Source organism: Fusarium sambucinum, chromosome I (genome assembly GCF_050947815.1).
Source record: "Fusarium sambucinum isolate potato_lamoka chromosome I, whole genome shotgun sequence".
Taxonomy (NCBI): domain Eukaryota; kingdom Fungi; phylum Ascomycota; class Sordariomycetes; order Hypocreales; family Nectriaceae; genus Fusarium; species Fusarium sambucinum.
Window position 1 is genome coordinate 9,530,195 of NC_139294.1, and position 12,751 is coordinate 9,542,945.

General features: G+C 49.5%; 2 protein-coding genes across 2 annotated transcripts; both read right to left on the bottom strand.

Annotated features, from left to right (window-relative positions):
* Window positions 1-360: 360 nt before the first annotated feature.
* On the bottom strand, window positions 361-3,137 carry FSST1_005821 (uncharacterized protein; the record flags this gene model as incomplete). The annotated part of the gene is made up of 3 exons (XM_083232134.1): window positions 361-1,847; window positions 1,899-2,901; window positions 3,012-3,137. 3 exons carry the CDS (start codon window positions 3,135-3,137, stop codon window positions 361-363), a joined length of 2,616 nt encoding a protein of 871 aa, XP_083089251.1.
* A 3,701-nt stretch (window positions 3,138-6,838) lies between these two features.
* FSST1_005822 (CASC3/Barentsz eIF4AIII binding-domain-containing protein) lies at window positions 6,839-9,057 on the bottom strand (the record flags this gene model as incomplete). Its single annotated transcript, XM_083232136.1, has 2 exons — window positions 6,839-8,357; window positions 8,408-9,057. The coding sequence occupies 2 exons, from the start codon at window positions 9,055-9,057 to the stop codon at window positions 6,839-6,841; spliced, it is 2,169 nt and encodes a 722-aa protein (XP_083089252.1).
* Between the last annotated feature and the right edge of the window lie 3,694 nt (window positions 9,058-12,751).

The window sequence follows — 12,751 nt, forward strand, 5'->3', positions numbered from 1 at the left end:
CTTTACAAAGAATCCATCACCTCACCTCACCTCACACACTTCACTTCCAACCAAAAAGAAAATTATTTAAATATCAAGTTCCATTGTTTCTTTCCTTGCTGACTACTGGCTACAAAAGGAGCGTGGGTCTCTACGGACCAATTTCGAATGGCACCAGATTCGTGGATGACTGGTGACAATTCATTCCCTGCCATACTGCATGGTTTTTCGTAGATTTTGTCGTTGCTGATGACATTTGGGACAAGAAAGAAGAAATAATACAGAGTAAAGAGGGGAAATCAACAAAAAGCTTGACCGACATGAAAAAAAAACCATCAAATCCGTAACCCCATATCCGTTCCCAATAAATCAGTTTCGCGCTTATTTGGTGGCAAGTCTCTTCTTTTGCTCCTCCAGATACTCTTCGTCAGACGCATCCAGAATGTCGTACTCCTCGTCCGTCATGAAACCCTCCTCAGAGCAGTCCCACTCGTCATCGATGTTAACGGACTCCTTGGGCTCCTCAGCAGGCACAGGAACAGCAGCCTCGTGGATGCTGGCCATAGGTGACTCCTTCTCCAGCTTGGGGAAGATCATTTGGCTAGAGGCTTGGCTCTCATCCTCCTGCTTGGCCTCCTCAACGGGTGTGGTATCCTCCTCCTTAACCTCGGGCTCAGGCTTGGCCTTGGGTTCCTCCTTGACAACACGGACATTGACGTCGCACCACAGTCGGTGGCCGAACTTCTCACCACTGGGGGTTGTCAGGCGCCAGTAAGAGATGACCTTACCAGGGCGAGCGGGTGTTCGGAGCAGAACAGTGAAGGGGAACTCTTGACCGGGACCAAGAGGAGCATAGCATACAGTAGATTCCGAGGCCGACATGAGCTCGGAGATGCCAGCGGGATGGTTAGAGTCTACATGTCCCATATAGTCACCACTGACAAACCTGACAGAGCAGCCAGCGGGCCAGTTTTCATTGCCCTCGTTGCGAAGGGTCCATGTCTGCTGAAAGTTGTGGTTGGGAGGTAGGATAGTGCCATCTGGAATGGTCTCACGGACGAAAACACCCTTCAGTTCAGGCCCAGGGGGCGGGGTGGGAGAAGCTTCCTTCTTAATCTCCGGCTCAGGCTTCTTAACGGTCACCTTGGCAGGAGCAGGCTCACAAGGCTTAACATCAACAATCGTGCGGACAGCGTTGATAGAGTTGCTGCGAACCGCAGGCATAGTCTCGGTAGCCTTAGAAATAGTCTGACGATCGCCCATTTCAGGCATGCGCATACCCTCAGGTGTCTCGCCGGTGCTCGTGACACTGACAGCACGGACAGGAGTCTTGAACTGAATCAAGGGGTGAGTCTTGTTATGCTTGTTATCAGGGCTAGCCTCGCAGTTGGCGCAGAAATCCAAGTCGTTGCAGATCGCGCACTTGTATCGGGCGCCACGAATGTAGGAAGGATAAGCGTTGCGTCCATTGCAAAGAGGTCCATCACAGCAGATGCCAACATGAACGGCTGCTGGAGCGCGGAAGCGAACATCCGTGAGAGACTCGTAGATGGGCGCAAATCGGTGGCCAGGGTGACTGATCCTGACAGTCTTGATGCAGTTGGCACAGTAGTCCCAGTCAGGGCAATCGAGACACTTGTGGCGAACGCCAAAAATGTTCTGGTCACAGCCATCACAAATAGCGTGATGCATGTGGTTGCGTCCAGGGCTCATCTTGACTTCGATGTGGCCAGGCATCTTGGTTCCCTTCACAGCAGTGGCGAAACTATGCTTGGGGTGGTGGCCATGAGAGTCCTTAGCAAAGCATGACTGGCAAAGATCAAAGTCCTCGCACACACAGCAATGGAGGAACTCGGCCTCGGGGTGTTCTGATATTATGTTAGCTTCAGATTGCTGATGATGTTTGTTTAGATACATACCTTGCACACAGCAGTTGCATGTTCGCATAATGCCAGGCAATGCGGAAGAAGCAGGGAGTGGCTCGGAGAGAGCTTTGGGGAGTGGCACATGCTGGGTCTTGGGCTCAATCTTGGTCTCCACGATAGTCTCGACCTCGACCTTGACCTCGGGCTTGGGCTTGGGCTTGGGCGCGATTGTCTCAGTGGTGCTCTGAACCAGCAGTCCGTCGACAGTTGATCGCTTAATCAACCAGTGGTCTCGGCCATGGCAGGTAATGCCTTGGTCTACGCAAGACTGACAGAGATCAAAGTCCCCGTCATCGCAGGTGGAGCAATGATAATGAACATTGGGAATGTTCTTCTCGCAGCTGTTACAGCAGACAGCAAAGCTAGTGCCAGTTGCAGGGCATAGGACGGGACAAGGGAAGGCCGGAGGCGCAGGAGGCCTGGGAAGATAGCAGGTTTGTTGCTGCTCCTTGGTAAGGTTGAAGGATGAGGGCGAAGTCAGTGGCGTTGATGTCCGGTCCATCAAGCTAGCAAGTCGACTCTCAAACTCCTTGCGGAAGTCTTGTCGTTCTCCGATATATCTTGCCGCGCCGTTGAGATCAGCCGCGTTGTAGGTGCGGGACAGAGAGTTGATGCGGACGGGAAGAGTCGTCTCAGGCGGCGTGAAACCTGATGCTGGAGTTGGCGCAGGGGCCTCGGCGGCGGGTGTAGGAGCCGGGCTAGCCTCCTCTGCGACCTCAACAATCTCTCGGGGAGGCTCATCTAGACTGACAGGAGCTGGAGCCGATGCGGAAGACTCGGGTTCATCCTCGACACTAACAGGTTTGGGTACTGTAGTCTTAGGCTGCTCCTTTATAGCAACGCGGATCTTGAGCTTGGACTTCGCCTTGGCAGCGCGGTAGAGCTGCTTGTAAATGGGTATGTTTCCTAGTTCTAGAAGAACAAAAGAAGCTGCAGAGTCTGAGTATCGCTCAAATGCGACCTCAGCGTCTGCAGGAATATGCAAGAAATTACGGATCTGGCACCATGTTAGTCGTTATCCAGAGAATATAACCATCATCATTCTGCTGCAAAGCAGATTATGCTAGCGTATCGCCCGAAGGCGATGGGAGCAGCTTGTTGACGTACGTTAGCTTCAAGAGGTCCTGGGATCATATCTCGAAGGGGCATCTTGGTGCGGCGGGTGATGCCCTCGAACATCACCTTTACGGTGATGTTGTGGTCGAGACTCGAGGCATGCGCTGCGGACGCCATGTTCGCGATGGTCCGGTGCGGCTACTGTAGAAGAGAAATAGTCAGAGGTAAATCCTCGTCGTGTCCCAACCCGCAATAGACGGAAATGATGAAATGAAGAAATGACAATTGCGGATGGCGGATGGCGGATTCGGAGTCTTACAGGCAATCTACAATTGAGTCTGGGGCGGTGACGACCTGAGATACTGATGGTGTTATCAGTGGCCGAGATAAGCAATCAGCGGTGACGAAGCGACCGACGACCGTTGTAAAGTCGCCGACAATAACACTCTCTGTTAAGAAGACGATGCGGAGAATTAATGGGGAAATGATTTCAAGGTTAAAAGAAAATGCCTTTTTGATGATGGAAAGACGAGTTATGTAGATGAAGGAGAAGGAGAAGGAAAGAGAAGGAGGATGAGGATGAGGCGGGAGAGGAAGAAGTAGTAATACAATGGAAGCTTCCGCTGTACACAGGCCTGAGCTGCCTGTAGTCTGCCTGGGCTGGCTTGGACGCGCTGTGCTGCAAGTAACCCAGCAGTGATGCCCGGTATCTCAGGTTAGATTGGAGAGCCGAGACTGTCCTGTACTGTGAATCCGCGGCTCCGTGTCACGTCAGGGAGAAAAAGGTACCTGGAGACTACAAGCTTAAGCCACACGCAGTCATGCAATTATTCGCTTAAGCCAAGGTAGCATGGCAGTACACGCGGCGGCTTGAATCAACACTCCAACTGTAACCTGTAGCGGCTGGAACAGAAATCTCCCTGCACCAGGTGACGGCCGGGGGGATGGTCCGGGCTGGGGGCTTGGCCTTCGATACTGAGGGGGGTTGGTCGATCAGGGCACTTTTTCGGCCTTAGCGCGGGACTAGAGTCACCTATCAAGGATGATGTGAGCTCCCGTATTGACAGACGAGCTTCGTCAATGGACGGATGGCGATAAACGCAACCATGGGGCAAAAGGTAAAAAAAAGATGCAGGCAATACTGATGATGACGAGTTCTGGTCCGGCTGGGTCGCACCATGGCACCTCTAGCATTGAGTTCTGTAGCGAGGTCGAGCTTGTTGAGCTTGTTGAGCTTGTTCCAGTCAATGATCAATACTGTTCTGTAATGGATCGTTTCTCTACCTGACCATGTGGGCTCAATTTCGTCTCTTACTGTGTTACTACACATCTATACGCAATTGGATAATCCGGCAAACGAGAAATTAATACATAGAAAAGCAGACATAGGTAGGTAGGTAACCGTAAGTGATTTCTGCTTACAGTAAGTACCTGGTTATCCTGTGACCTGTGAGCATGGTGGAGCTGGCTGATTTGATCCAGAACATAAGGTTCTCTATTGGGCAGAAGGAAAGAGAGCATGACTAATGTGTCGAACAACGTCGTTCAACTACTAAACTTTGACTCCTCATAGGGTTTCGCCGAAAGGTTGATTAACGGTGCAATTGACACGAGCCTCTTCAACCCGATAAAAAGTCAACTCTATGGCATTTAGTTTTACATGTGAGCTCACATGAAAAGAAAAAGAAACAGTTGAATCATCATTCACCGTCTGTAACGAATATTCCGTCAGGTCAAGTCTAATTTAGTCACTTGGCTGGGTCTTCAAAACTCCCCCGGATTGAAAATAGTGGAGAGTGGAGTTGAGTGGCTTGAAAGCGAAGAAGCGGAGAACTACATCAGCTCGACTTGACCTGTAATAGGACGAGAGCCTCTTGGATGCCCTGTCGCGACCCCAGACACTATCTGCGGCCAGGTACCACATGACGACAAAACACCACACGCAACGCGATGCCCGCCTTCACCTCACCGATGCCGCCCTCCACGGAACTATTGGGTGCTCAAAAGGTCACAGACTCGGGGTCATGGTTATGGTCACCATGGCCCCAGAGTCCTGGACTTTGGAGAGCAAGAGAGCCATCTTCCCCGCTTTCAAGCCAACTCTGTCTGGGTCTGGCCGCATAGCTTAACCTAAGGTTGTCGATCGGTCTTCTCTCGGCTTATGTACCTATTCTTGTTTTGTTTCAGCACTACAATGCGAGAACCATAAGAGAACCGTAAGCCCGGGTCAGTCAATACACACTCCGACACTCGATAAGGGCTCACGTCGACTGTAGATCAGTGGCCAAATCAACTTGGTCAGCTTGTCTTGTTTGTCGGGTTCGAGACCAACCATGTTATTAGAATAGTAACACATCGCCCCAGTCCAATTGCTGTCTTAGGCAGAGAGGGTGCATCATTGTATCTGGCTGGTCTCAGACTCAGCGTAACAGTACGCGTGCTCTCTGTCGCCTAACATATCCGTCACTCTCGTCGATGCCTGGAGAAGTAGCTGACTTAATGTCTGATATTTCTTTGTTTGAAATAGCTAGCCAACGAATGAAGCCAAACTATTACCAGAAAGACTGATAACACGAGAACAATATCATCTGAGAATACAGCAATGTCCCTGACTGACATTGGCAGTTTGCATGTTTAAACACTTGTACTTGACCCACTTAAAGGCCGAGTTGTCTAGGACTTTGTGTGTATCACAAACTTTGATCAAGGCTTTTTGTCCGTTTGACTCTCAGGCAGGTTCCTGTTGAGGTCCAAGATTCCAACGTTTCCTTTCCTCTTATCTCCCCCACCTCTAGTTAGTTGTCTTACGCGGATGTCGTAACCCTGAACCGAGTGAGCTCAAGCTTAGCCGACGGCAGCAGGTAGGCACTTTACATCGAATCCTGTAGGCCGAGTATGCGATTGCACTCTAATCCCAGTTTATACACGAGACTCGTGGACGAATCGTGTGGACGAATCGTCTGTACAGTACTCACGACCGGGTAGTCTTTCCGTTCGTAGCAGCTTGTCCAGGCTTCCCAAGGTATTGCTAATGTCTATCAAGATGCAACTAGGTATGCACGTATTGTTAACTCGTGACTTCGTTACTCCATCTTTGTCCCCTGGTTTTATTAAACTTATTTCCACTTCATCCCCGCACACCATGCCCCAACACCGACTCACTTCCTCGGCTGGAATCACACGAAAGCATAGGATATACAATGAAGTGACCTCGGCCATAGATTAACTCATTGTTCCTGATCGCTCAGACACACTCACAAAAGCATAAAGCGCCTCTTACTGTTAAGCAATTGTATCGTTTCATCAGGACTACCTGCACATGGAAACAGGTATACTATATGCCCCGGACACCAAAGCACCATTGCCATGAAAGCACAACACAGAAATTAAGAGGGTAGAAAAGATGGATTGCTAAGGCAGAAATGATAATCCGTAGCAATTCAACGCCCTCTCAACACTGGCTTCCCAGCAACCCCTCTCTGATATTCCTAACCAAGGAAAACACCGTCTCCCACCAATGATAAAAATACCAGTCAGGATACTCCTTCCCGCTCAACTCCCATCTGTCAATCCATTCCAAGTAATGATGTCGCGTCCGTGGTTATAAAGATAAGAATGCGTCAACCTGACCAATCCAAGTGCATATTAAACCTATTCCTGAAAGGCATGAGTAGCCTAACCAAAGAATGGCTTCACATGAAACGGTAATTTTCCATCCACCTCCTCCCTCATGTTTGCCCACGTGGGGCTTTTGTGTTAAAAGTAGCAGGCGCTTTTGTGTTTTTTTAGGTATGAAGTCGTAATTGTAGTTATTAAATCGAATACGAGTAGAAAGCATCGGGATAAGTGAAAGTGGGATAATCAGACATGTCCCAGTTCTACTGCGGATAGTAGACCATGCCAGGTGCCTGTTGGGGATAATAGAAGCCGTCAGGGCTAGGTGTAACCATGCCACCCATACCCATCACACTAGGCTGGTAGTTTTGAGGTGCAGAGTATGTAGAATAGTTGTTGACCGGCGGCAACTGGGACGCGTCATAGTAGTAAACCATTCCATTGACCTCTTGTGCTACCAGATTGGACCCTGCACCAGGGTTCGGTCCATTGTTGGGCATGACAGGCTGTTCCGGCTGGTTCTGGGGGGTAAAACTGCCGGGAGGTCCTGGCTGACCGGGCGCGAAAGCAGGTGCCACATTTGACGGTCCCATGCCAGGATTGTTGTAGTTGGGCGGGTAGTAATAACCCTGCTGAGGCTGTGCCTGATAAGGCTGTTGATTATAGTATGATTGCTGGCCGTATGTATTGGGTTGAAATGGTGCAGCATGGATGGCTCTTTCCGGGATTTGAGAGAGTGGTGTACCGGTGGAGTGATGAGACGGGTAAGAAGGCTGACGGTTATGTGACTCTTGAGATAGGCCATTAGCCATTTGGATGGGCACTTGTTGGTGGAAAGCTTGCTGATAAGCCTGAGGACCTTGTGTGAAGGTTGGTGACTCTATATCCGCAACCGATATGTTCTTCTGCGGTCGGGGTTGATGCATGGGCAGCGCTGACGTGGGACGGTTCTCCTGGAAAGTGGGCTTCTGGGGAAGGGCATGTGTCTGAGGTGGCGGTAAGTCGTTGATCGATGCATCTAGGATGGGTGGTCTTTCGGTGGTATAAGTTAGGTCGATTAGGCCGTGCGCGGGTCCTTGGGGAGCCATAGGAGGAGCCATTACATTCAAAGGCATATCCATTCGAGGGGCAGGAGGAAGTCGAACAACGGGCCGGGCATTCTCGGCCGGAATCGGTGGTCGTGAGATGACAGAACCTGTAGGAGAGAACATATAATCACGTTCCACGATAGAAGACCGCCTGCTCATGGCTACGCTGGGGGAGTAAACACTGCCGTAATAGCTGCCACCAAACACACTTGTTCGTCTCGAGAATCCACCCATGGACCCAAAGCCAGAGCGAGGTTTTCCTCGCATGCGCTGCTGGTTAGGCCGCATTGCCCTGGGGATGAAGATGAAGGATCTATCAGCGGCAGGATAGATATATCGAGGGTTGTTGTTGGGGAGCGAGATGCGGACAGGCTTGTCACGACGAAGAGGTGGTCGATGGTCGGGCAGCTTGGTGTACTGCTTCACAGCAAGACGTGGGATAATGACCGGTGCTTTCATGTCCGGGAGTGATACTCGGACCTGGGCATTCCCAATGTGCTTCTCGGTGGAAAGCGTCCGATTGATAGGTGTTGGGTTCGGGTCGCAAGTTGGAATAAATCCGTTTCCGTTGGCTGGGCCCTCTTCTTCTACCATGTGACGGGGACGTACTGGCGGTGGTTGCTCTACCACTGTCTCGTGCATGTCGTGTGTCCATGGAGAATTGGTAGTAGGATCTCCCGGTTGATGCAATTGACTAGAAATATCAGCACATAGGAGTAGAGAAAGTGACAAATGACGACTTACTTGATGGGAGCAAATGGCCCCCCGATACCACCACGGCCGCCTCTACCTCTGCCTCGTCCAAAGGGGCGAAAGCCGTTTGCTGCAGGTCCGGCGTGCCGGTGATCATGCATAAAAAAGGCACCTCGGTTAGGCACAAATGCCGGATCCTCGTCTCTCTTCTTCTTGTAGTCCTCATGCTCTTGTCGACGTCGGTTCGCGGGGGCGACGGGAGGTCTGGCGGAGGCCGAGCTAACAACTATGGGAGCAGCGGGGGATCTGCTGGGCGATGGAGCAACAACCTCATCAAAGTGCATCTCTTGAACGGGAGGTGACTCATCCGTAATGGACAACCCGTGTAGCATCATGTCCGTATCCGTCACAGGCTTGCCGTTCTGGCCGGAGCCGGAGCCGGACCCCGACTTATGGCCATGGCCAGCATGCTTAATAGCGCCATTGGGCTTCCTTCTCGCATTCGGGGATGTGGGGGAGGCCTCGTCGATGTTGCTAGTGTCGCTGTCGTCGGCAGGGTCATTGTCGTCGGTTAATGAGCCATCGGTGATTGAGTCGTCATCGTGATCCAAGCCCTCCAGACCACCCTCGTCTTCGCCCTCGTCCTCAACACGGCGACGTTGACCGATAAGCTTTCTACGGCGAGGAGCAGCAGAAGCCATGATTGCGTGATGATAAAAGATATGTAGGAAACGACAGACAGAGCTTCGGGGATTCGATGGCTGAGATGCGACGGAGTTTGCGGGTCATACGGCGGCGGAGGCCGGAGAAGGAAAGCGTTTGGAATCGATGAAATGACGAAACGATGTGTGGACAGTTGGAGAGCCGATGGGAAACAGAACCGGCCGGCGGTAGAAGATGATAATCAACCAAAAGACAGATAATCAATGGAAATATGCCACAAAGCCAAAAGTGCAACCAACAAACAGCCGCTAGACGATAAATTCGATCGAAGCAAGAGTGGGAAGTGGGAAGGGAGGATATTCGTTGTCAGCTCTCAGCCCGCGAATAGATGCAGTTGGGGAAAAAATACTGCAGCACTGGACTGGTTGAGGAGCAAGGCGAGGCGAGGCGAGATAGACGAGGTGGGCGAGGTGGGCGAGGTGGGCGAGGAGGAAGAGGCGGATTGTGGAGGTGGAAGAAGGAGAAGTGGGAAGAGGAAGGAGAAGCGGAAGTGGAATCTAGAAGATGGATAAGTGAGTAAGTAGTAGGTATGGATAACCTAGAGGTGGTTCGGTGGTGATGGTGTCGGGTCCTGTTCTCTTTCAAGATGGAGAAGATTTGCTACCTGCCTGTGCTAGGTAAGCTTTGCTCTACTGTTCTGATACTGCTGGGCTGTAAATCGGATCGCCAGAAAACTGCTGGGTCCCCGGTCGATGAGGCCCAGCCCCATGTGCGTTGGACGCTATAGGATGTTACTGAGCTTGGAAGGACATTGAAAAGCCAAAGTACCACACAAGCAGATATGTGGTGCGTGGTGACTTGTCAGACCAAGACCCGTTCCCATTAACCCCACCAACAGCTAGCAGCCCGACGAATAACAATAAGAGAGACATTGGGAATCGTCCATCCAACGACGATGAGATGAGCTTGATTCACATCAATCAGCCCTCAGCCCAGCCCAGCCCAGCCATCAGAGCTTGCTTGGGGTTATCTGAATGCAGCTTCCTCCCAGTCCGACCTCCATCTCGACACTTGCTTTAGGTTGCGCTGCGCAACACAGCACACCACCACCTACACATACCTTAGTAGCATGTACCTTAGTTAACTTCACAACACACTGCACTGACTTGACTGCTTGTCCCGCTTTATTAACGCGACTGGACGATGGCTCAACGCATTGCGCGACTCACGACACGAACCTAACCTAGGTACTGATGCACCACAACAAACCAAACATGAATAAAGTATGATGACCGTAAACATGCAGACATACATTTTCTTTTAGCCTCTGATAACCCAGTTCAGCGCATTATGGTTAGCTGCCTTATTTAACCTCGACTACCAATCCAGTCTTGTAGACTACATACAGGTAGGCGATTATTTACTGGCCACATTGCCTCATGAGACATGCATACCTCCCTCCAATCCACCATATTGTGCCTACAGTAGTTTGGGATCATTGCCCCACGCTAGCTCTTAGGATGAGGCGGACATTCCCTAGTTTGACTGTAGATATAAGTCCCAGCTCCTCACCTCTGTAGCCATTAGAGCGAAGCAATACGCGAATTGTCATTACACTTATTAAAACAAACAACTTGACAACGTGATTAAAACGGCTATCCGACAAACTTTAAAGTACACTCCATATTAAAGTTAAGTCTGTGCATTTGCAACCCCATCTAATAGAACTATTCCTTCTCCTTCTCGAGTGTATGTAACATCTTGTATTCAGTAATCCGATTCCGGTGTTACAGACAGCCTGACCTGGTATAACTACTGGTTTGCTGTTTACGACTAGGATGGCATGTGAAGCAGGTGACAGATTCAACCTGAACACCAGCGTAGCTGGGTTGGTGGTCATGCAAGGAGAACCTTCAACTGAGATAATCTTACGTTAATCGTTATCTCTTTTGAACTATATTGAGTTTTAACAAATTGCGTTAGGTCTGTGCTATGCAGTGATGAGAATATAACATTTTTTATTTTCATATATCATCATGTGTCCTTTGATCAGAGCATTTTGGGAGTCATCAATATACCCTATACTTAAGTTGAACATATATCTACCTAGACAAATCAGCCTTGTTCTTGTTATTGTCTTTCTCTGATTTGAACTGTAATATGGAAAGATAGGAAACCGGAAGCTACCTGTTCTGCGTAAGGGCTGCGTCCTAGTCTCTTGAATGGAATTGGATTCAAGTGGTGGCCAAGCATTGTCCCCGGAGTACAAATGATAGCTTTGCTAACTTGACATTGCTTGTTGGACGGAGAAAGAGCCTCTGAACTTGATAGAAAAGAGAAGTTACCCAACTACCAATAACCACACTAATCTATTGTTACGATTAGAAAAACTATTCTCAAGTGACTACAAACCCAAGGATATAGTTTCATCGAATCAACACTTCTACATAGAAATGCACTACTGAGTTTCTTCCATCCATGGATTTAATATTGACAATAATATGGATTGCTGCGTGTATCCATGCTTCTGGAGAATATTTGCCGTGAGTTCAGATGGTTTGATTCGCATGCAAAGCCAGACGTGTAGTATCAAGCAATGCACCAGAGACAAGACATGTACAAACTTACTCAGTCTTCTTGCTGAGTAAATTTGCGTCAATTCAACCCTAACATATATGTGTTTGTGTCTCAATGGATAGCTAATCCCTGTTGTCTACCATTTTGTTGACCGCTTTAATACATGTAAATCGTTCAAGATCCGAGGTTCGTCAACCAGCTGAACCAAACCCGCAACAATCACCCACACCCTATCGACATGTGTATTATCGATAACATGTTCAAGCACGAAAAATGGCATTTCAATCACGTAAGTGAGGCATATGTTGCTTTCCCTCAACAAACAACCCACAATGGGTCGACCCTATCTCTTCGAAGGTCATCGAAAACCCATGCTAGGTATTACAGCCAAGCAAACCGTCGTCAAATATCCTGGTAATCAATCCTGTACCCCACGATTTATCCAGCCCTCTTACTGCACCAATTACGACTCAACTTTTTCTGACACCAGTCACCCCTCCTACGATACTTGGGCCTCGACCTGGGGAGAAGAGAGGAGAAAATGGAAGGTAATAAAGAAGCCCAAAATAAACCGCCAACTTGCTAGAATCAACATAACGAACGAAGTTGCAATCGCAATTGGACGCCATCCACGCTATCTCCCCCCCGCAAAACTTGATAGCTCTCCGACTTAGTTAGCTTCCACCTATCTGGATCTGGTCTAGGTACTACGATAGCTGGTGGAAAACGGCGGCTCAATCACTAGAGCTTTCATGACCTCGGCCGTTTGAATGATTTCACTATCACTGTCAGTGGGGAAAGTTAAAGGCGGGGAACGGCAAATTCCTATGCACTCTTTAATAAGTTGCTGATACAGTATCCATTTAATGTTTTCCTTTTATTAATAGCTTGCTCTTTGCCGATAGCGCTCTCAACATTGTATGTTGCCGACGAACCACCGCAGAGCTCCGAGATTGCTAGGATTTCAAGATAACCATGAAGGACTAACCGAACAGATATGATGCGAGTTCTTACCATAACCCAGCAAGCTTCCCCCTCTTTGTAAGTAGCAATTCTGGATTTATCATATGGTGGAACCCACTGCAACATAACGCAGCAACAGCGCAAAGAGGGAGTGACAGAGCCATGCTCTCCAGCAGGGTTCAACCTAACCAG